At 42.3% G+C, this 25267-nt stretch overlaps 2 protein-coding genes across 2 annotated transcripts; both read right to left on the minus strand.

Moving 5' to 3' along the window:
- Positions 1-6253: 6253 nt before the first annotated feature.
- LOC117373055 (piggyBac transposable element-derived protein 3-like) lies at positions 6254-9134 on the minus strand. Its single transcript, XM_055223171.1, has 3 exons — positions 8943-9134; positions 6601-8574; positions 6254-6496 (listed from the first exon to the last, which is right to left on the minus strand). The coding sequence occupies exon 2, from the start codon at positions 8572-8574 to the stop codon at positions 6625-6627; it is 1950 nt and encodes a 649-aa protein (XP_055079146.1). The 5' UTR covers positions 8943-9134; the 3' UTR covers positions 6254-6496; positions 6601-6624.
- A 1549-nt stretch (positions 9135-10683) lies between these two features.
- Positions 10684-12351, minus strand: LOC117373243 (WAP four-disulfide core domain protein 18-like). The gene is made up of 3 exons (XM_055222765.1): positions 12210-12351; positions 11499-11648; positions 10684-10841 (listed from the first exon to the last, which is right to left on the minus strand). The coding sequence occupies exons 1-3, from the start codon at positions 12277-12279 to the stop codon at positions 10684-10686; spliced, it is 378 nt and encodes a 125-aa protein (XP_055078740.1). The 5' UTR covers positions 12280-12351.
- Positions 12352-25267: the final 12916 nt, after the last annotated feature.

The raw sequence follows: 25267 nt of genomic DNA on the forward strand, positions 1-25267 counted from the left end.
TTGCTAGCAATCAGGTTGCTTGCTTTTACAGCTGCATCACCAACTTCTTGGCTTCAGGTGAAAACACTAATTTATCTTCAATTCTCCAGATCAAGTCGCTGTATTTTTCACCATGCCAAGTCTCATTGTGGCATTTATTATATTCCTTCAGCACTGCCACTTGTTTCCCCATTCACCGCCGTGAACAAAGAGAAATTAAACCATTTTCCTTGAAAAACCTAATAGATGTCCACTTTTTCTTTTGCTGATGAAGCTGTCCGAGTCGAAGTACAAAATGTAGCTTTAAAGTGTCAAAACTTGCACACATGAACTGTTTGGATTCATTTATTAAATGAACAGAAAATGAGGGCACATGGCATACATCAAAATGTTACTGCAACCATTTCATGGTCTCCTTGATAATTTGCTGTAGCTGCACAATTTCAGTGTCAAAGAGCCAGAGTTGAATCATTTCATGACAAGCAGGCCTAGATATAAAGTGATTCAAGATTTCCAAAATGATTCTGACCATCACTTTGGACTGTTGCCATGTTCAGGGGGGATACACTGGAGTCCACAGCTGCTGAAGCAGCATTTGAGGTTCCTGGGACACTGACTGTCATCAGTGCATTCCTTTTTACATGTGGTGAAAAAAGGGATTGGGTCAGGGCAGGATCCTGGTTTGGATTCTGTAAAGAAAAAGTTACAGGTCAAATCTGTTTAGAGGCAAACCCACAGTAAGAAAGCATATTTTACCATGTCAATATACATTTTATTTCACACCTATATTCATATCAGGTGCCAATATTGTGAAATAGTATTGCAATTCAAGACGTTTCTATTGATCCCTTTGAGGGAGTTACTGCAGCCCTATACTCCAGAGCCCTGAGGTCAGCTGACCAGCTCCTGCTGGTTGTGCACAAAGATTTGGTCAGCTGAATTTGCTTCAGATGTGCTGTATAAATAACCTTAAATGGCATCAGTCAATTAACCCTGAATCATCTCCTTGAATTACAGATCAAGTAAATAAGTGAAGAGTGCATTACTTATGACTGGTCGCTGACAGGTATGCCCACAGCCATTGGAGCAGCATTTATCATCCTCCTTACAGTCTTCATCAAAAGTGCACATTTCTACACATTCTCCAGAACCACTTGGACTAGGGCACAATCCTCGTTTGTCCTTACGCTTGGGCTCACCTGTGGACATTCAGGAAGTTTGGATAAAAAAAAAAATGTTCCTGTTTTTTTACTGCTCTTAAAAGAACTGAAAATATATAATCTTAGTAACAAGTATTAATTTATTCAAAAGGTGAGACAAGGATAATGTAGGATTTGATCACCATTACTGAGAAACCATGAGCAATACATAAACATCCACCACATGTATTCCTGAGGGACATGTTACCTCTTGGCTTTTCACAAACACGTCCACAGCCGTTGAAGCAGCACTTCAGGTTTCCCTCACATTCACTGTCTGTGGAGCACTGATCCAGACAACCGACCTCTGTGTGAATGTCTGTCCTGGGCTTGGGACAGACTCCAGGTTTCTCTGAATCCACTGGAAACAAATTTAATGAATTAGCCAAAAAAGTCAACTTCATAGTCAGATGTGTTAAATTTTACAACGAAGTTTATGATTGTTGTCCAACATCATTACTAGTGCAAAAAAAAGAATTTCAGATTTTATCCTACACCTATATTTTGTGACCAACATTGCATTTCAGAAAATCATTCTGTTGAAGAACATGATCAGGTGCTTGGATTGTGAAATAGTGTCACTGAACAATCAGTTAGCCCTGTGGTCCACGTGTAATTAAAGGATATGACAAACAGGAGTGTTCTCCTTATGACTGGCTCCCAACAGGTGTGCTGTAAATTTGCAATTAAACCTGTAATTGAATTAATGTAATAAACTCAATGGTGTGATACATTTCAGACAAACAGGACCATGTTCCAGTTTAGTGAATTAGTGATCAAGCAAATCCATGTCTTATTTCCACAAATGTCACTGAAACATTAAAACCTCTGGACATTGTGGTATATATAGAATTAAGTATATACACGATATGTGTTCAATGTTCTCTATTTAAAAGCATATTCAAAGTGACTGACCTTTTACAGCAGAGAGCAGAGGCACAAAGGCCAGGGCCACAGTCAGGAGGCAGAGGACAGAGCGCACCATGTTGTTCACTGCTGCAGACACAGACACAGATTAAACTCATGTACAGCTTCTATTTATCCTCCTGAAGAGGAGCCTCAGTACAGAGCTGTCCTTGCGCCCGCCCTGTATTAAACATGATCATACTGAGTCTTCTTTGGGTGTGGCAATAATAAGAATAATGGTCATACATCTGTGAACCTCACCCAGGAAACCTAAGATCCACAAGTTAATTTGACAGTGTAGGACAATGGGACAAAAACTAACAAATCAAATTTAATATTGATTCTGTAGATTCCTGACATTGATGCATGAGGAAAAAGAAAATGCAATGCAACTTTTGCAGCATCCAGTATTGTAAGGATCTGATATCTTGTGTTTAGTTCAGAGTTGAAACCTTTTGAATAAGTGCATCAGCTAATTAATTGCAATTGAAACATTAGAATTTCTACTCACCTGTGTTGTCTTCCACCTTAAATGTTCCAGTCTAATGACTCCCCAGGCAGCCGGAGCATCTTAAGAAGGTTCCGGGCCAGACAACTGTGTGCTGAGGAGGAGGGGTGTCCAAATATTTTAGCTTCTTGTATCTAGTTTGTTTTCCACAGTTAACACTGATAAAGTAATATAGAGCTCTATTTTAATAACACATTTGATTGAATAAAGATTTACACTGTTTTGCTAAAAATAACTTTTAACAATATTCTTGGATTTGCTGAAACTGACCTGTGCTGCAGTGTGGGAGTCACCAATTAAGGGAGTGGCTCTATAAAAGGAGCCAACCTCAGTCTTTTTTTTTTTTTTGTGTCTTGGGCAAATAGACATCTTTTCTCTTGCATAGCCTAGGCAGCCACAATCGATGTCAATCAACACATGATACAAGAGACAAGGAAAAATAAACAAAAACAGACAGCAAAACACACACACAAAAAAAAGAGTATCTCCGATTGCCCAAAAAGGAGTGGGAAGAAGAAAACTTATTTAATCCCACCCCCTCTGCTATTATTTCTTAATTTTTAGCATACTTTACTTCCTTTTCATGATTGTATTACATGATTACATTGGGGACTATGAGTTAAACTCATGCAACTTATGTGTTACATCATATTGGATAAGGTCTGATCAGAGAGGGAGCTGTGTGTACAGACTCTTAATTCAATGTGGATTTTAACTGTTGCTGTTATTTTTTTGTAAAGGTTTTTTAAATAAATACACTTGGGTCTGCACTAGTGATGGTAAAACTGAAACCTCATGAAATGTTGAACCACTTTGACACAACTGCACTGAAAATGACACACTGCTTTGACACAGTCAGAAGAGCGACATCTGCTGGATTTGTCTGTGTGATGCATTTGTGTGGATGTGATGTAAAGCTTTTGTGAACCTCACTTACCCCCTTCCTCTAAACCCCACTCCCCTTTTATGTGACTTTTGTCTGGATGAATTTTATCACTTCCATTTTATTTTTATTCTCTTATAACTTATGTTTATTATGAAATTGTTTTAGATTATTTTGTGTCAACTTGTGTTTAAATTAAGTTGCTTTTCCCTCTTTGGTGCAACTCATGTTTTTAAATGCTTTTTAAATACTTTTCAAACTGGTGTCTTTGTGTCCTGTACTTATATGTATGTATTAGTTTTACTCTGACTTACTAAAGAGTTTGCAGCTACAGAGGCATTTTGGAAAAACTGGAGAATAAAATGATGTGGTTAAGTAACTGGGATAGTGATTGTGCAACTGTAGTTTTTCTGAAATTGGAACATTTTTGGAAAAGGTGTCGGGGATGTGAGTGGGGAAATGTAAGATATGGTATTTATAAAGTTTTAGAGATTTTCTCTTGAGCACAAATCAAACACTTGACTTTATTCGAGCTTATTAAGTCAAAGTGCTCCCATGCATATGACCGTGCTCTTTTTGGTGGCAATAGCTGTCCCTCCATATCTCTTCCTTATTGTCTCACTCACGCTCTCTATGGACCACTCAAACTCACTCTCAAGACTTACCTACCACTTACCTATATCACTTACCTAAAACTATGACTATGTGTATTATATAGGCCCAGGTGTGTGAACTTGTGTATGTGGTGGAGTGTATCTTGTGTTATGTAATATGTCACCAAGTGTATATAAATGTATCTGTATTAGGTGTAATCTATTCTTACCTGTTGTATTTTGCCTGCTTTAATATAAACTTTCCCTTATTGAATAACTAGTAGTGTTAGAAATGTGTCAACAAAATGTCTTCCTCTCAAAACCCACAATTCTTGGGGGATTCAGACTCTCTTAGCTTTGACACAATTACAAACCACCCCCATCAAAATTCCCGCAAAGCAGCTTGAAATCGAAACACTCGACACATATCTCTGACACTTCTGACGTAACAAGGCCTCGGTTTGACTGGTCACGTGATTTTTGCCGTGGTGAAGCGTGTATCGAAACAATGCTGGGCGACACTTCTGCTTCATAGGGTTGATACAGTGTCGAGCTGAGAGGCTCGAGCGTAACATCTCTAGAGGAGCCGCAGGTTCAGACATTTGGTGCATGTGTTTGGCTGAGGAGCCAATGGGGCGACGCTACCATCAGTGGAATTATGACTGAACACCTCCAAGTCAGAATCCCCCTAAACGTGATGATACCACAGCTCTGTGGATGTTTGAGTGGTCAAGGATAGCCGGCCCACGGGGGTCGGTGAGCAGAGCCGTTCGTGACGGGGCTCGGCCAACACGGGTCGCCCCTCTTCTATCTCGCACTCATGTTTGTGGAGAACCTCGTGCTAAATTACTTGTAGACGACCTCCCGAAACTTTCTCAGCAATTCTGCAACTTTGTCTTTGTAAAGACTGATGTCAGCAGGACGTTGGCTTCACATACATGTCTCAGACTAGGAAAATGAGCAGGGTCACTATTTGCCAGCTGCGTCTCCAACATGAGCTTTAATTTGGATGTACAGATATTATCATCATGTGCTCAGACAGCTGTTGAGGCCTGTGCGGCAGGTGCGCTTACCTGGTTTCCCACGGTGCCATCTGGTGGACTATATAAGCTCTCCCTTTCTCATTGCTCCCCCTTTTGCCCACACACATTTCCGGGTCCCTGTGTAGGCAGCTCTGTCCTCCATGCCCAGGTAAATTCCTAATCCGTTACTCTTCATTCATGAAAATATCCAAATCTAAACCTAAATCATTGTTCTTTTAGTGCCGCTGGCTGACTGCAGCTTGGCACCGATTCACTTTCACAACACACTGAACTTCACAGCACGTTCTCGTGCGCCCTCGTCTTTGGCGACAGGTACTGTAATTAATACCCACTACTCCTGTCACAAAATTGTCCAGACTCTCATAAAGCCCATCTTTTATGTAGCTTCTCTGCTCGGCCATAACTTTGCACCTTGGGCCAAGTGTGCGTCGCTGTTGTGCCCTCCTCTGTAGTGACAAGTCATGTGGGACCTCTTCATTCATAAAATTCCCAAATTCTTCTTGTGCATCTGTCCCTTGTAGTCCTGCTGCTCGGCTGTACTCGCTGTACCATGTCCATTACGCACAGTGGTGAGTTTTCATCAATAAAGAAAGTTGGCATTGTGGTAAGGACACAAATGGTCACTAATGGTAACTCCCCTTTCATGTTTTTAGGTGTCATCAGTGGTCATAGTGGCACAGGGTACGCCACCTCTGCTGCTTTGTCTTGCTTTCTTTTGTTTTGTCTTTCCACGCCTTGCTTTCTTTTCTTTCTTTGCCTCTGCTGTTTTGTTCTGCTTTCTTGCCTCACCTTTGTTTTGTTATGCTTGGCTCAATTTACACTTTCATTTGGTCCACTGTGAGATCGCCTTCTTTTAGTGGTGCTGTTCTGGGCTGAGCTCGGACTGGTCACACCTGAGCTCTGAGTCGAGCTGGATTTTGCCCTGTACGTGGTCTGACAGGTGATGGGTTTGGGCTCTGTAAACTTTTAATCCACTGAATGAGTGTGTACGGGTGGACTCAGATTTTATATATTGTAGTTATTGTTAATGAAATTAGAACACAGTTTCCTTTAATATGTTAAATACACATGATGTAAATTAACCCTATAATGCCTGACCCTAGAAATAATGGACAGAAAATTCTGATTTCTTGAATCTGGGACCTTTATTTGACTCTTTCAAAGAATCTGAAATAAAAATGACAAAAAATTATTTGCAAATAGGTTTTTTCATTTGTATCATAAATGATACATTGGGCATTACATGCAGTTCTGGCGGTACAGCAAAAACATCAGTCTCTTTAGGCCCCTTTCTTCTTTTCTCTTTTATTATGAACAGTGGTAAGCATGAAAACAGCACCTAAGGCTGTAAAGAACATTGGCCTCTTATATTTTCAAACTGCTTCCTTTTCCAGTAACTTTCTTTTATTGTGACAAGTGATAATCAGGAAAACAGCTGTTAAAGTGATAACAAGAACATCAGACTCTTAATTTTTTTTATAACTGCAACTGTTTTCGGTGACTTTTTCTTTTATTATGCCATGTGGTAATCATGGAAACAGTTCCTGTCCTTGTTCAGGCAGAGATGGACATTGCATTTTCCACAGCGCACATGGGAAAAGTGTCCTGTGCAGTGCTTGCACCTTTGTCGCTTTTCCCAGGATGGGAAGTGGTCGACCATATCCCTTCTCACATCCGGTGGCACACTGGTTGATCGCCACCTCCTCTGTGATGGTGGTGTTGGTGATTGTGCTGGTGGGGAGTGCGGTGGAGGGCATACTGGTGGAGAAGAAAGTGGTCTGCCAACCCTGACTTTTGCTTTTCTTGCGCTTATGAGGGAAAAGCCAACTGATGCCTGAAATCTTCTCAGGGGCATGGTGTTTTTCTCTAGGTGCAGTGCCTTCAGGTCTTGTCGGTACAGGGACCAAGCATTGATGAGTGCAATTGTGACACTATGCCACCAGATATACAAGTACCATCTTCTGGTTTTGAAGCTGTATTTGTACAGAGCAGACAGCATGTCCAAAAGATCCACACCCCCCATGAATCTATTATAGGTTTCCACGATAGATGGTCTGGGAACCATGACATATTGTTTGGTCTTCCGATCCCAGCGTTTCACATGGTCTTGGGGAGTGATGCCAACAAAAGAGGACACCAGGTTGACAGGTTTGTTGTCACACCACCTTACAACGATCACATTGTTTTGGTTAACTCTGTAATCCATGGACCCTCTTCCCTGTTTCCTCAGGTCTTTTTTATCCTTCATGCTGCAGTTGGGTACCCTGTTCATCCTGATGGTGCCAATGTAGTATATCCCTCTCTGTCGCAGATGTTCTAACAGTGGAAGTGATGTAAAATAATTGTCTGCGAATACTTTGTGGTTCTTCCCTGCAGGAAGGGTTGATGTCAATTTGAGAACAACATCTCCACTCACACCAACATCAGACCTTTCCTTGTTTGGATCTGTTGCCCCTTGACAAACATCAAAGTCATACAGGAAACCACTCTGTCCTGCACGTCCCCACATTTTGAATCCCCATTTGTGGGGTTTTGCTGGCATGTAGACTTTCAGATGAGACTTTCCCTTAAATGGAATCATTATCTCATCAACTGCATGATGCTCTTCAGGAGGGATACGAAGGCATTGTTCTCGTAGCTTTTTGAGCCATGGCTTCAGTTTCCACAATTTATCCTTCTTTGCATCTTCAGACACACTGAGGTTGTCTTGAAAGTGCAGCAGTGTCAGTAATTTTTCAAATCGATCACGTGACATCACATCGGCCACTTTGGGGTACTTTGTTTCCATTTCCCAATGGGCTCTTACATTGGGCATCTGAACCAAACCCATGAACATGTACATGCCAAGAACCTGCTCAATTTCTTTGACATTTGTGTTGACTGATTTCCCTTCCTTCTGCACACTGAAAAGGTTTGTTTGATCTGCAACCAGCTGTATCATGTCATCAGTGACAAACTGTTTGAAATACATGTAAGGTGTAAACTCACTCCTTTCTTCGATGCCTTCATCAGCACTCTCAATAAATGGAACATCTGGAGGGTCAAATTGTTCCTTTCTCCACCTGTACTCCTTTGTTTTCACTTTATTCTTTGCAGATTTATTTGTTCTTTTGGCCTGTGTTACTGTTGGACCTCCTTCTTCTGTGCTAATCTGGTCATCACTGCTTTCAACGTCAGCATCTGTACGTGCCTTTCTCTTCTTTTTTCTTTTCACTTTGCTTCTATCACACTGTTTTGTTGCCTGTGACATTGTAAGACCTTCTTCTTCCTCTTCAAGCCCACCATCTAGAGTTTTATCATCCTCATTGCTTCTATCAGTACTAGAGTTTTCTTCATCATAGTCTGCATTAGGAGTCCAATCTTTATCCAACACTTCATCGTCTGCAGACATCAACTCCTCTATGTCGCTTGAATTGCCATCAAGGAAGCGTAGGACATCTTCAACACTGTACCGTTTAGCCATCTAAAGTAAGAAATGTAGGTTTATCAATTTTCGAGTGCAATTATTTGTTGTAAATATAACATTTCAATCCGAAATTTGTGTAATTGATTGATAAAAACATTTTTATGATACAAAATCATCAATATAATGCATATTGCACCAAGAAAAGAAAAATAATGCTAATTGAGGGATTTACTGCCAAATTCCACTTTTTACCTGTAGTATCAAATTTGAACACAAATTTTATACACAATTTTACTGCATACTAAAATGCAAAAAAATATGTAATTATAACTTGCTTCAACAGATTAAGTGTTCATGTTAGAATATTACTAAAAGTTTCAAAGAAAATGTCACTGGAAAATTGAAAAAATCACAATTTTCTTTACCTTGATCCAGTGAGTTGGGAACTACCTGAAGGCGGCCATCTTGGATTGTCCCATGCACTGTGTTATAATTGTTGTAGTGATAAAGCTATCCACCAGGGGGTAGAAAACATGTATCAGATGGGATACAAGTGGGTTTTGAGTGAAGTTTTTTACCATAAGGTAATGCACTAGGTCTCAGAAATTCTTGTATCAAATTTGATGCATTTGGCATTATAGGGTTAAGTGAAACCTGGGTCTTTCATTTGAATATGCTTATCTGTGTGTCTTATACTTAGGTTCTAGTCCCCAGACTAGATTTGGGGTGGCGTTGTTGCAACACTTACATTTATTAGTACTATCTCACATTATTAACCCCTCGATTGCCACAATAATACTGTGTGATGATTTTTTGCGCCCCTTCACCGTCTTATTCAGATTATTCAAGTGCACCGTAATATCAACCATAAATGCAAGGTCCTGTATTCATTGTTCACACTGTAATTCCATCACAAGTTTACCTTTTTTCATCATGAACTGTCCAATTTCCTCACATACATCAAAAAGCACTTTAGCACAGGCCCCCGGCTTAACCGTCTTTCTAAAGTGTAGTAAGGCAAACCATGGGTGATGTTATTGTCACTGAGAAACCAGTCAAACTGACGATGATTCAGACCTCTGGCTCTGATGAAATTAACAGTTCGGACAACAACTTCCATAACGTGATCCATTCTTAACGACCTGCAGCACAATGTACAATGAAATGTCCAAAAACCATCACCTCCATTTGAACTTTCTCTCTGATCTTTGCATTGAGGGCGCACCATCTGTAGCCAGGCTGACAGAACGAGACCAGTCCACACCTACTCTGCCCAGCGCACCAACAACAGCACATAAAATGTCCTCGGCTGCTGTGGCATCTAACACAGGCACCAACTCCAAAAACTAACAGTTAAAGTCGCAACACCAAGAACAAATATGACCCACTGAGCGACATCTGTAACACCAGTGCTGTCATTAATGGCAACTCCAATTTGTGTTTCAATTAACTGTCCAAATCTGCTGCTCATTCTGAAATTCTATCTGCGACACAATTCCTGAACAGGCTGATGTCAAAAACTTGTTTCTCAGGAAACTTTCTGTAACCTTCAGCAGAAATGGTCAAACTCGCCCTCATTGTACAGCTTTGACAATGCCATCTTGCTAGCAATCAGGTAGCTTGCTTTTACGGCGGCATCACTAACCTCTTGGCTCCAGGTGAAAACTCAGCTGTTTCTTCAGGCTCCGCAACAACTTTTTTTCAATTCTCCAGATCAAGTCGCTGCATTTTTTACCATGCCAAGTCTCATTGTGGCATTTATTATATTCCTTGAGCACTGCCACTTGTACCACTTTCATACTAACCACTGGTTTTCCCATTCACCACCATGAACAAAGTAATCAATTTTTCCTTGAAAAACCTGACAATAGATGTCCACTCTTCCCTTTTGAAAGACATTTTGCTGATGAAGCTGTCCCAGTCCAAATTGTAGTTTTAAAGCATCAATATAAAACTTGCACACATGAACTGTTTGGATTCATTTATTAAATGAACAGAAAATGAGCACATGACATGCATCAAAATGTTACTGAAACCATTTCATGGTCTCGATAATTTACTGTAGCTGCACAGTTTCAATGTCAAAGAGCCAGAGTTGAATCATTTCATGACAAGCAGGCCTAGAGGATATAAAGTGGTTCAAGATTTCCAACATGATTCTGATCATCATTGTGGACTGTTGCCATGTTCAGGGGGGATACACTGGAGTCCACAGCTGCTGAAGCAGCATTTGAGGTTCTCGGGACACTGACTGTCATCAGTGCATTCCTTTTTACATGTGGTGAAAACAGGGCTCGTGTCAGGGCAGGATCCTGGTTTGGATTCTGTAAAGAAAGTTACAGGTCAAATCTGTTTAGAGGCAAACCCACAGTAAGAAAGCACATTTTACAATGTCAAAAAGACATTTTATTTCACATCTATATTCATATCAGGTGCCAATATTGTGAAATAGTATTGCAATGCAAGATGTTTCTATTGATCCCATTTATTTGAGGGAGTTACTGCAGCCCTATACTCCAGAGCCCTGAGGTCAGCTGACCAGCTCCTGCTGGTTGTGCACAAAGATTTGGTCAGCTGAATTTGCTTCAGATGTGCTGTATAAATAACCTTAAATAGCATCAGTCAATTAACCCTGAATCATCACCTTGAATTACAGATCAAGTAAATAAGTGAAGAGTGCATTACTTATGACTGGTCGCTGACAGGTATGCCCACAGCCATTGGAGCAGCATTTATCATCCTCCTTACAGTCTTCATCAAAAGTGCACATTTCGACACAGTCTCCAGAACCACTTGGACTAGGGCACAATCCTCGTTTGTCCTTACGCTTGGGCTCACCTGTGGACATTCAGGAAGTTTGGATAAAAAAAAAAAGTGTTCCTGGTATTTTTTAATGCTCTTTAAGATGTATACAAAGAGTTGGGGAAAGGATAATTTAGGATTTGAACATCTACTACATGTATTCCTGAGGGACATGTTACCTCTTGGCTTTGCACAAACATGTCCACAGCCGTTGAAGCAGCACTTCAGGTTTCCCTCACATTGACTGTCTGAGGAGCACTCGTTCAGACAAGAGGCGACTTTGGGGTCAATGTCTGGCTTGGGACAAACTCCAGGTTTCTCTGAATCCACTGGAAACAATTTTAAAGAATTAGCCCAAAAAGTCAACTTCATAGTCAGATGTGTTAAAGATTCAGTGGCATTTTACAATGTGATCCGTTTTGTGATTGTTGTCCACCATCATTACTAAATCAAAAAGGTCAGATTCCTCCCACATCTATATTCTGTGACCAATGTCATTTTTCAGAAGATCATTTCAGTTGAAATCAGAACATGATCAGGTGCTTGGATTGTGAAATAGTGTCACTGAACAATCAGTTAGCCCTGTGGTCCACATGTAATTAAAGGATATGACAAACAGGAGTGTTCTCCTTATGACTGGCTCCCAACAGGTGTGCTGTAAATTTACAATTAAACCTGTAATTGAATTCATGAAATATACACAAATTCAATGCTGTGAAACATTGCAGACAAACAGGACCATGTTCCAGTTTAGTGCATTAGTGATCAAATTTCACAAATGTCACTGAAACATTAAAACCTCTGGACATTGTGGTATATATAGAATTAAGTATATACATGACATTGGTGTTCAATGTTCTCCATTTAAAATCATATTCAAAGTGACTGACCTTCCACAGCAGAGAGCAGAGGCACAAAGGCCAGGGCCACAGTCAGGAGGCAGAGGACAGAGCGCACCATGTTGTTCACTGCTGCAGACACAGACACAGATTAAACTCATGTACAGCTTCTATTTATCCTCCTGAAGAGGAGCCTCAGTACAGAGCTGTCCTTGTGCCCGCCCTGTATTAAACATGATCATACTGGAAAAAAAACAAAAAACAAAACTGAAATTTGAACATCAAATTTATTACTGATTCTGTAGATTCCTGCCCTGTAACTTTTTCACCATCTAACATTGTAATGAGCTGATATTTTGCGTTTAGTTCAGAGTTGACACCTTTTTAGTGAATCGGCCAATTGATTGTAATTGAATTGTTTGAATTTCTGCTCACCTGTGTTGTCTTCCACCTTAAATGTTCCAGTCTAATGACTCCCCAGGCAGCCGGAGCATCTTAAGAAGGTTCCGGGCCAGACAACTGTGTGCTGAGGAGGAGGGGTGTCCAGATATTTTAGCTTCTTGTATCTAGTTTGTTTTCCACAGTTAACACTGATAAAGTAATATAGAGCTCTATTTTAATAACACATTTGATTGAATAAAGATTAACACTGTTTTGCTAAAAATAACTTTTAACACTATTATTCGATTTGCTGGAACTGACCTGTGCTGCAGTGTGGGAGTCACCAATTAAGGGAGAAGCTCAATAAAAGGAGCCAACCTCAGTCTGATCAGAGAGTGAGCTGTGTGTACAGACTGTTACTGTATGGCTGATTTTTAGTGGTGAGATGAAGCCCCATGAGGCATTGAACCACTTGAGCCAACTGGCCTGAGAAAGGGTACATTTCTCGAAGCTTCATGTGTGCACGAAACCACCTACTGGCCAAGTGTATAATCACAGGCAGCTGTATCTGAACCACATAATGTGTGAGGCATTGAATTTGATGTCAAAATGTAAAATAACAGATTACCTCCAGTGACATAATGAGAGGTAGAAGCTTGGGGGATTATAATGGTAGCACACACTGAATTCAGTCGCTTTATAACTTTCGGTGGCTTTTGTTTGACTGAAAAATCCAGTAACTTTAAATCGGGGGTCCAGGAGTGTAGCAAGGGACACGATGCTCATCGACTGCAAAGTATAAAGCTTCTCCCACAGTTGCCTGATGAGCTGGTCTCCCATTTCCAATGCCACTGCAGTGTCGGCTTTACTGTTTCCTCCTGAAGGTTTTGCTCCAGCATTTTCATTAGGGGGACAACTTTGGAGACAGACACATTTTCCTTGGCCGACAGCTCTACAGCATCATAAAAGGGAGACAGCAAAGAAAGGAACCCTCTAACAATGTTGAACTCATCTGAAGTGATTATTGGGACCAAACGTTGCAGTATCAAATATGTACTGTTCCACCTGGTCTCCATTTGTTGCATTAGCTTTATTTTTGTCATCCCCAGATGTAGCTGCACTTGTGTAAGCTTTTCCTTTAATGATACATATGAGTAGGCCGTTAAATCACTGCAGCAGGAACACAGACAAACTATTAGTGTTATTCTAAATTGGAACAAAGGGAATGACCATACCTTAACAGTGGTGCTGCTTCTAAAGAAGCCACAGCAGCTTCCTTGTGTGGCATCACCGCCGTAGGCGGGCTCGGCCACTTGACGCCCGAGTTCTCATTGGCTGTTCGTGCCCGTTGTCAAGTTGCCTCTTTGCTGCTCTCCCTTAGGCTTCTAGTGCCCACCCACCGGCATTTCAGTGTTTATCTGCACTTCATCAGGATGTTTGGCTTCACATAAATGTCTCAGACTAGGAAAATGAGGGTCACTATTTGCCAGCTGCGTCTCCCACAATGTGAGCTTCAATTTCAATGCACAGATGTTGTCATAATACTGTGACATTTTTTTTTTTAATTCAGATTATTCAAGTGCACCATAATATCAACCATAAATGCAAGGTCCTTGATAGGTTCACAACCTATATTAGAGTTCAAAAGAGAAGAGAAGACAAGAGAGATTATTTTATCTCAATATTGAGGAGAAAGAGCGGAGAGGCAAAAAACCCAGACCGTCTTTCACCTCTTTTATTAAAGTTAGGAAACCCTAGTTACATACACATCTGAAGGGGGGGGGGGGGGGGGCATATACTTTGCAAGCAGTGTAAAAACATATGAGGAAATTCACAGAGAAATATATTCTGTTTTTGATTTCCACAAGGTCACTCTTTCCCTTCGCACAAAACATCCCATGATGTTTCTGTTTCAGTTTCACAGTGACCTTCTTCCCGTGGGATCCTGCACTTTCAAAAGACATTTTCTGCAAGACTCAAGAACAAACATTAGTGCAGATTACATAGTTTACATAATTGAATATAATGACTAAATAAAGTAGTGAACTGACTATAACTAATAGTAATGACTAAATAAAGAGTGAACATTACATTACAGTAACTTTAAAATGGACAGTGAGATAACATAATATAACTTGAATATATATTTTGAATCCATCAGTCCTGTATCCATTGTTCACACTGTAATTCCATCACAAGTTTAACTTTTTTCATCATGAACTGTCCAATTTCCTCACGTACATCAAAAAGCGCTTTAGCACAGGCCCCCAGCTTAACCGTCTTTCTAAAGTGTAGTAAGGCAAACCATGGGTGATGTTATTGTCACTGAGAAACCAGTCAAACTGACGATGATTCAGACCTCTGGCTCTGATGAAATTAACAGTTCGGACAACAACTTCCATAACGTGATCCATTCTTAACGACCTGCAGCATGATGCCTCTTGGTGCAATGTAGTGAAATGTCCAAAAACCATCACCTCCATTTGAACTTTCTGATCTTTGCATTGAGGGCGCACCATCTGTAGCCAGGCTGACAGAGCGAGACCAGTCCACACCTACTCTGCCCAGCGCACCAACAACAGCACATAAAATGTCCTCGGCTGCTGTGGTATCTAACACAGGCACCAACTCAAAAAACAGTCAACACCATGAATAAATATGTCCAGCTGAGCGACATCTGTAACACCAGTGCTGTCATTAATGGCAACTCCAATTTGTGTTTCAATTAACTGTCCAAATCTGCTGCTCATTCTGAAATTCTATCTGCGACACAATTCCTGAACAGGCTGATGTCAAAAACTTGTTTCTCAGGACACACATTTTCTGTAGCTGTCAGCAGAAATTGTCCAACTCGCACTCACTGTACAGCTTTAATACCAAAAAGCAAGCCATAAAAGCAAGCTACCTGATTGCCAGCAATCAGGTAGCTTGCTTTTACGGCAGCATCACTAACCTCTCGGCTCCAAGTGAAAACACTGCAATTTCTTCAGGCTCCGCAACAACTCGTTTATCTTCAATTCTCCAGATCAAGTCTCTATTTTTCACCATGCCAAGTCTCATTGTGGCATTTATTATATTCCTTCAGCACTGCCACTCGTTTCCCCATTCACCGGCGTGAACAAAGAAATTAATCAATTTCTTGAAAAACCTGACAATAGATGCGTTTTTCTTTTGACAAACATTTTGCTGATGAATCTGTCCAAGTACAAATTGTAGCTTTAAAGTGTCAATATAAAATTTGCACACAAATGAACTGTTTGGATTCATTTATTAAAGGAACAGAAAATGAGCACATGGCATACATCAAAATGTTACTGCAACTGTTTCATGGTCTCCTTGATAATTTGCTGTAGCTGCACAATTTCAGTGTCAAAGAGCCAGAGTTGAATCATTTCATGACAAGCAGGCCTAGAGTATACAAAGTTATTCAAGATTTCCAACATGATTCTGATCATTGTAGACTGTTGCCATGTTCAGGGGGGATACACTGGAGTCCACAGCTGCTGAAGCAGCATTTGAGGTTCTCGGGACACTGACTGTCATCAGTGCATTCCTTTTTACATGTGGTGAAAAGAGGGATTGGGTCAGGGCAGGATCCTGGTTTGGATTCTGTAAAGAAAAAGTTACAGGTCAAATCTTTTTAGAGGCAAACCCACAGTAAGAAACCATATTTTACCATGTCAAAATATACATTTTATTTCACACCTATATTCATATCAGGTGCCAATATTGTGAAATAGTATTGCAATGCAAGATGTTTCTAGTGATCCCCTTTATTTGAGGGAGTTACTGCAGCCCTATACTCCAGAGCCCTGAGCTGAATTTGCTTCAGATGTGCTGTATAAATAACAGTCAATTAACCCTGAATCCTCTCCTTGAATTACAGATCAAGTAAATAAGTGAAGTGCATTACTTATGACTGGTCGCTGACAGGTATGTCCACAGCCATTGGAGCAGCATTTATCATCCTCCTTACAGTCTTCATCAAAAGTGCACAGTTCGACACACGTTCCAAAACGACTTGGACTAGGGCACAATCCTCGTTTGTCCTTATGCTTGGGCTCACCTGTGGACATTCAGGAAGTTTGGATAAAACAAATTTTCCTGGCATTTCTTAATGCCCTTTAAGAACTGAAATATATATAATCTTAGTAACCAGTATTAATTTATACAAAAAGGTGAGACAAGGATAATGTAGGATTTCATCACCATTACTGAGAAACCATGAGCAATACATAAAAAACATCCACCACATGTATTACTGAGGGACATGTTACCTCTTGGCTTTTCACAAACACGTCCACAGCCGTTGAAGCAGCACTTCAGGTTTCCCTCACATTCACTGTCTGTGGAGCACTGATCCAGACAACCGACCTCTGTGTGAATGTCTGTCCTGGGCTTGGGACAGACTCCAGGTTTCTCTGAATCCACTGGAAACAAATTTAATGAATTAGCCAAAAAAAAAGTCTACTTTGTTGTAAAATTTAACTGAATCTTTAACAATCTGACTATGAAGTTTGTGATCGTTGTCAATTACTAGTGCAAAAAGAATTTCAGATTTTATTCTACACCTATATTTTGTGACCAACGTCGTGTTTCAGAAGATCAATTCTGTTGAAATCAGAACATGATCAGGTGAAATAGTGTCACTGAACAATCAGTTAGCCCTGTGGTCCACGTGTAATTAAAGGATATGACAAACAGGAGTGTTCTCCTTATGACTGGCTCCCAACAAGTGTGCTGTAAATTTGCAATTTAACCAGTAATTGAATTAACGCAATTTTATACAAATACAATGCCATGAACCATTCCAGACAAACGGGACCATGTTCCAGTTTAGCGCATTACTGCTAAAATAAAACCATGTCTCATTTTCACAAATGTCACTGAAACATTAAAACCTCTGGACATTGTGGTATATATAGAATTAAGTATATACACGACATTGGTGTTCAGTGTTCTCTATTTAAAAGTATATTCAAAGTGACTGACCTTCCACAGCAGAGAGCAGAGGCACAAAGGCCAGGGCCACAGTCAGGAGGCAGAGGACAGAGCGCACCATGTTGTTCACTGCTGCAGACACAGACACAGATTAAACTCATGTACAGCTTCTATTTATCCTCCTGAAGAGGAGCCTCAGTACAGAGCTGTCCTTGTGCCCACCCTGTATTAAACATGATCATACTGGAAAAAAACAAACAAAACAAAACTGAAATTTGAACATCAAATTTATTACTGATTCTGTAGATTCCTGCCCTGTAACTTTTTCACCATCTAACATTGTAATGAGCTGATATTTTGTGTTTAGTTCAGAGTTGACACCTTTTTAGTGAATCGGCCAATTGATTGTAATTGAATTATTTGAATTTCTACTCACCTGTGTTGTCTTCCACCTTAATTGTTCCAGTCTAATGACTCCCCAGGCAGCCGGAGCATCTTAAGAAGGTTCCGGGCCAGACAACTGTGTGCTGAGGAGGAGGGGTGTCCAAATATTTTAGCTTCTTATATCTAGTTTGTTTTCCACAGTTAACACTGATAAAGTAATATAGAGCTCTATTTTAATAACACATTTGATTGAATAAAGATTTACACTGTTTTGCTAAAAAATAACTTTTAACAATATTATTGGATTTGCTGGAACTGACCTGTGCTGCAGTGTGGGAGTCACCAATTAAGGGAGTGGCTCTATAAAAGGAGCCAACCTCAGTCTGTTCAGAGAGTGAGCTGTGTGTACAGACTGTATTGCAAAGCTCATTTTTTACTGTTGTTATTTTTCTTTAAAGGTTCTTTAAATAAGTTCACTTGGGTCTGCACTGGACAAATTAGTAGTGATGGGTCATTTGAAGCTGGGGCATTGAAGCTTGTACCGAATAATAGCGGGCGTGTCAAATGAAGCCCTGCTTCGAGGCTTGAGTCAATTGCTAAAAAACAGGTGACCAACGTAAAGCGAGGCCTCACTTCCCACCGGTCATGTGACTGGTTTAGGCTACATATCACTTTTCTAAATAAAAGCGCGCAGCACCTCGCGGCGCATTGTGGGTGTCGTAGGTTGGTTGTAGTTTGAGCGAGTCAGTGACAGATAGTAATAAAGTGTTAGGAATAAAGCGTTCCTTCACTCATAATTTGTTAATTCAGTATGCTTAGAGAGTCGTGTTGGGAGTGGCAATGAAACAAAGTACAATTTAACAAGTGAAGACATTTGGCAATTGATAAAATGTTACAAATCTATCACAAAATTGCCATGAAATAGGTGGCACTATGTTGATAACAATGTGTCTAACCTGGTAAACACGGAGCACGTAGGTCTGGAAAGCAAAAGGTTGGGGGATCGAGATTCGCCACTCTATTACTGAAATAATTTATCATCAATGTCAACACAGAATTGTCTTACAAACAGACAAAATAACTATTTCTTTAATAAAATATGTTTTTATTTAGTGTAAGACACTACCACTTTACCTGCTTCACTTGTTTATGACACACTGCACACTTGCATATGCTTCAGATTCCCAAAACACACGTGATCTGGAAATGCGAGGCTTTGCTTTTGTGAACATGACGTCATCGCTTCGTTTACGGTGTCGCTTTACCTACACGCTCCCATATAAACCACTTTCTTTCACTTTTCATTCACATTCACTTCATGAAGACTTTGCTTTTTATATTTTTAGGACCTTGGGGTCCCACCGGAGGAGCTGGAGGAGGGTGTCCGGGTGAGGGAAGTCTGGGAGTCCCTGCTTAGACTGCTGCCCCCGTGACCTGGCCCCGGATAAGCGGAGGAAAATGGATGGATGGATAGTAATTGCAGCATTGCACAACCAATATTAATTATGAAAAAAAAATCTTCTGTACAAATATTACTGGATATCCCTTGTTGGGAGAAATGAGATAAAAATATTTCCACACAGAGAACATCCTCCTCTTCTTCGCTGGCTCCATTCTCTCCTGACTCTCTCCTCACTTTCCTAAATTTCCAAACTCTTTCCAAATCATCTCTACCTCTCTCCAAGCTATCTCTAACTGTCTCCAATCTGTCTCCAAACTCTCACTGACCGCATCTCTCCATCAAACACCCACATTTTGAATGGAGCCTGAGGGTTTATATCGCTGCCAAAAGCCGAACCACTTCCTGAATCAGTCACGTGGTACATCCGGGCAGCGAGGCTTCGGACGTCATTATTTTCAGCTCTTCCCCTAAATGAAGCACGCCTCGATACACGCATCGCGGAAACGTCCCCTCCCCTACTCGGCACACGCTTTGAAGCCTTGATGACAAATCATCTCAGCTCTGCTCTGTTCCTCGTCAAAACCACTGAGGTTGCTATCCTGGTGATCACAGCGACTGAAGATTAACCTAGAGGAGGGCACTGACTTCACTCCACACACTGAAATCCTCCCCTGTGCCATCAAAATGTCAGGGTATGATGACAAGGCTGATTGGACAATGTTTTAGGCCCAGTTTAACTGTTGGCCCAGGCTGCAAGATGATCCATGGACGAGAGCCCCCCAATTAGCCGTGTGTCTCACAGGGGACACTTTGCCTAATCTGCCCCTGCTGAGTCCTGAAGACGGATGTGAATACAGAACTTTAGTCAGGGCTTTGAAGAGAAGGTTCAGGTCCTGCTCCGTCTCCAGTGTGCTTCACTCAGAGTTGTGTAACCGTCTGTGAACAACTCAGGGAACTTGCCAATGACATTGAAGGACTGGTTCATCGCATCTATGCCCAGATGCCACCTGCCATACAGTCTGAACTGACTTGAGTTTCTTTTCTACAGGCCCTGTTTCTGTCTGACCTGTGTATACGGACACTCCTGGTTCACACTAGATCACTACTGCACAAAGCTAGAGGAGGAACTGCTGAGCAACCCGACAGCTCCTTTGAGGGATCAAGTGCAGGAGAATGCAAGTGTTCCAGAGACAAAACCGTCAGACCCGAGTGAGTTTATTCAGCTGACTCATGTCACATTGGAGAAGAAATCAAGTAATCCAGCAATTTTGAAAAGCTAGAACATTCTTTCTTTGGACCAAAATGCACAGAACTCGGGGAAGTTTAAACAGTGTTTACTTACAAAAGTGCAAAAAGGCAAATGACGGTAGACCAGACGGTGTGTCGGGAGTGAGGACTTTGCCGTGGTCCAAGGGAAAAGCCTGAGTAGAGAACAGTACCGGTACAGAAAGATGACAGATATAGTGTGTATGAGAGTGTTCCATTATCTAAAAACAGTTTTCTCTTGCTCTGTGTAGATTTGTGCTACAGCTAAGGTCAGACTCTCCTGAGACCTGGTGATGATGAGAATTGAATTGAATGACAGAGGTCAGATACTGTGCATGTTTTGCTGGTATAGCTTTGTAAATGAAGATGTGGGTGTGTATAAATCTGCGGGTCTGCAGTGAGGTCCAGCCAACCCTGCTGTACAGATCACAGTGGTGAGTATAGGAACTGTCAAAAGTAATAAACAAAGTGCGCTGTGGTAAATAATACCAAGATTATTTTAAGGTGTTTGCTGCGTAACCATAAATAATGTCGCCATAGTCCAGAGAAAATGAAGTGAATTTAATTCATGTTATTGTTAAATGAGAATTTTAAATGAAAAACAGACTTCATTCCTTTAAAAAAGAATTGAATTTTAAGTTTTTGTGAAATTTTGTCAATGTGTCTTTTAAAAGAAGTCTGCAATTCAACCAAATACAGAGGTATTTATAATAAGGGAGTTGTTCAGTGAGGTCACCATTTAAAGTACACGTGGGGTCGTAGGAGCCCGTGACATGACATCGGGTGAAGTGCATATTTTTAGTTTTGACAAATTGAGGACCAGTTTAGATTTATTAGTGTTCAAATGCATTTTGTAATTTGGATAGAGCTTCCTGAGCAGTGGGTGCGATACAATACAACATTGTGTCATCCTCATAAAAATGGGCAGTACGATAGGAAAATATTATTAATATGCAAAGTAAAAAGTAATGGGCCAAGGACTGAACCTTGGAGAATTTTTATTATTTACCAGGGAGATATGTATCCATCTGCCATTACTGATTGTGATGAGACAAACCAATTTAGAGAAAACTCATCAAAACCAAAGGACACAAGTTTATTTAGGACAATATTTGAGTCTACAGTATCAAAGTCAAAAGAAGTGTTTCATATAAATAGGGTGACCAGACATCCCTATTTACCTGGGACAGTCCTAGTTTTTAGCCCTGTGTCCCCCTGTCCCAGAAGATTTATGCCATTTTACACAAGAAGTGTCCCAGGTGTCCCTATTTTTGACCAGTTTGATACCTGCCAACAGTAAAATGCAGAAAACTGTGCTTGAAAATTAGCACCAAAAAAAGAGAAAAGAATGGACAATGTTACTCATTCTTTTTTATTTATTCCAAACATTCCAACCTGGGTGTGTCTTTTTGAAAATCTGGTCACCCCACACATAAGTGCACAGACTTCTTACACTGATGGTGATGATGATGCATAAACTCTCAGCAGCTCCTACAAAAAACCCCAAACCTGAGACATTAAGGTCTGTGAAATTATTTTGCACGATTACTGACATTATTCAATAAATTAGAATGTAAGTCAGAAGAACTATTTTCTAGGTGACATCAGTATAATCCCATTTTGGAAAATTGTCGTAACGACGGGCAAGGGGAACCTAAAAGACAGAACTCGGGGAATAGTTTAATAGTTTATTTACAACAGATGTGCAAAACGACCGTAGATCAAACGGGTCTGAGACAGGGCGGACAGTACCGGTGGGGAAGAGCAGGGTCGGAAACGGGAGGGCAGAGCAGGTCCAGGGAGCAGGATCTGGTAGTGATGTGTCTCTCGTGTCGAGGCTTCGAAGCGTGTGCCGAGTAATCCAGATGGGTGTTTGTTGAAGCGCGTATCGATGCTTGTGTTGATGACGTATGTGGTGACGTTCGAACCTCGGGAAGCGGCCGTACCACGTGACTAATTCAGGAAATGATTTGCGGGTTATGTCTATAACAAATAGGCTATATTCTACTGTGCAAGTGATAGTCTATAGACATATTTTATTTGCATACTTACAGTATACTTACTTTTACTTATAGGCCACTCACTTAAAAAAGTAATATGTCTATAAAAAATAGGTTATATCCTACTGTGCAAGGGATCGGCTATGAATGTATTTTTATTTGGACACTTACAATGTTTTGCTTTGCTTACTTTCTTTTACTTTTAAGTTACTCATTTAGCCTGGATATTCTACTTACACTAAACACTGCTGTCCATCCATCCATCCATCCATTTTCTTCCTGCTTATCCGGGGCCCGGTCGCAGGGGCAGCAGTCTAAGCAGGGACTCCCAAACTTCCCTCACCCCAGACACGTCCTCCAGCTCCTCCGGTGGGATCCCAAGGCATTCCCAGAGCAGCCGAGAGACATAGTCCCTCCAGCATGTCCTGGGTCTTCCCCAGGGCCTCCTCCCGGTGGGACATGCCCAGAACACCTCCCTAGGGAGGCGTCCAGGAGGCATCCTGAGCAGATGCCCGAGCCACCTCAGCTGCTCCTCTCAACGTGTAGGAGCAGCGGCTCTACTCCGAGCTCCTCCCGTGTGACCGAGCTCCTCACCCTATCCCTAAGGGTGCGCCCGGCCACTCTGCGGAGGAAGCCCATTTCAGCCGCTTGTATCCGCGATCTTGTCCTTTCGGTCATTACCCAAAGCTCATGACCATAGGTGAGGGTAGGAACGTAGATTGACCGGTAAATCGAGAGCTTCGCCTTCCGGCTCAGCTCCTTCTTTACCACAACGGACCGATACAGCGACCGCATCACTGCAGACGCTGCACCGATCCGCCTGTCAATCTCACGCTCCATCCTTCCCTCACTCGTGAACAAGACCCCGAGATACTTGAACTCCTACACTTGGGGCAGAGACTCACCACCCACCCGGAGAGAGCAAACCACCTTTTTCCGGTCGAGAACCATGGCCTCGGATTTGGAGGAGCTGATTCTCATCCCAGCCGCTTCACACTCGGCTGCAAACCGCCCCAGTGCCTGCTGCAGGTCCTGGCTTGAAGAAGCCATCAGGACAACATCATCTGCAAACAGCAGAGATGAAATCCTGTGGTTCCCAAACCAGGCCCCCTCCGGCCCCTGGCTGCGCCTAGAAATTCTGTCCATAAATATAATGAACAGAACCGGTGACAAAGGGCAGCCCTGGCGGAGTCCAACATGCACTGGGAACAGGTCTGACTTACTGCCGGCAATGCGAACACAGCTCCTGCTCCGGTCATACAGGGACCGGACAGCCCTTAGCAAAGAGCCCCGGACCCCATACTCCCAGAGCATCCCCCAAAGGACACCACGAGGGACACGGTCGAATGCCTTCTCCAGATCCACAAAACACATGTGGACTGGTTGGGCATACTCCCATGAGCCCTCGAGGACCCGATGGAGAGTATAGAGCTGGTCCAGTGTTCCACGACCAGGACGAAAACCACACTGCTCCTCCTGAATCCGAGGTTCGACTATCGGTCGGATTCTCCTCTCCAGTACCCTGGAATAGACCTTACCGGGAAGGCTGAGGAGTGTGATTCCCCTGTAGTTGGAACACACCCTCCGGTCCCCCTTCTTATACAGAGGGACCACCACCCCGGTCTGCCATTCCACAGGTACTGTCCCCGACCGCCACGCGATGTTGCAGAGACGTGTCAGCCAAGACAGTCCCACAACATCCAGAGACTTCAGGTACTCGAGACAGATCTCGTCCACCCCCGGAGCCTTGCCACCGAGGAGCTTGCCAACCACCTCAGTGACTTCAGCCAGAGTGATGGACGAGTCCGCCTCTGGGTCCCCAGTCTCTGCTTCCTCCTCGGAATTTGTGACAGTGGGATTGAGGAGATCCTCAAAGTATTCCTTCCACCGCCTGACAACATCCCCAGTCGAGGTCAGCAGCTCTCCACCCGCACTGTAAACAGTGTTGGTGAAGCACTGCTTTCCCCTACTGAGGCGTCGGACGGTTTGCCAGAATCTCTTTGAGGCCGTCCGATAGTCCTTCTCTATGGCCTCCCCGAACTCCTCCCAACCCCGAGTTTTTGCCTCTGCAACCGCATGAGCTGCGGCACGCTTGGCCCGCCTGTACTCATCGGCTGCCTCAGGAGTCCCACAAGCCAACAAGGCTCGATAGGACTCATTCTTCAGCTTGACGGCATCCCTTACTTCCGGTGTCCACCACCGGGTTCGGGGATTGCCGCCGCGACAAGCACCACAGACTTTATGACCACAGCTACGAGCGGCCGCATCAACAATAGAGGTGGAGAACATGGCCCACTCGGAGTCCATGTCTCCAGCCTCCCCCAGGGTCAGGGAGAAGTTCTCCCGGAGGTGTGAGTTGAAGACCCCTCTGACAGAGGGCTCTGCCAGGCATTCCCAAGAGACCCTTACAATACGCTTGGGTCTGCCAGGTCTGTCGGGCTTCCTCCTCCGCCAGCGGATCCAACTCACCACCAGGTGGTGATCGGTTGACAGCTCAGCCCCTCTCTTCACCCGAGTGTCCAAGACATGCGGTCGGAGGTCAGATGACACGACAACAAAGTCGATCATCGACCTCCGACCTAGAGTGTCCTGGTGCCACGTGCTGTTGTCTTGATTACTCATTTATCATTATTGCTGTAGTCCACCTTATCCTAGGGAATCATGTGATAAAAGCCAATCTGTAAAAAATGGTCTTAAAGAACTCTGTGTTTAACAAAGTGCCCACATTATCTGTG

Source organism: Periophthalmus magnuspinnatus, chromosome 7 (genome assembly GCF_009829125.3).
Source record: "Periophthalmus magnuspinnatus isolate fPerMag1 chromosome 7, fPerMag1.2.pri, whole genome shotgun sequence".
NCBI classification, from domain to species: domain Eukaryota; kingdom Metazoa; phylum Chordata; class Actinopteri; order Gobiiformes; family Gobiidae; genus Periophthalmus; species Periophthalmus magnuspinnatus.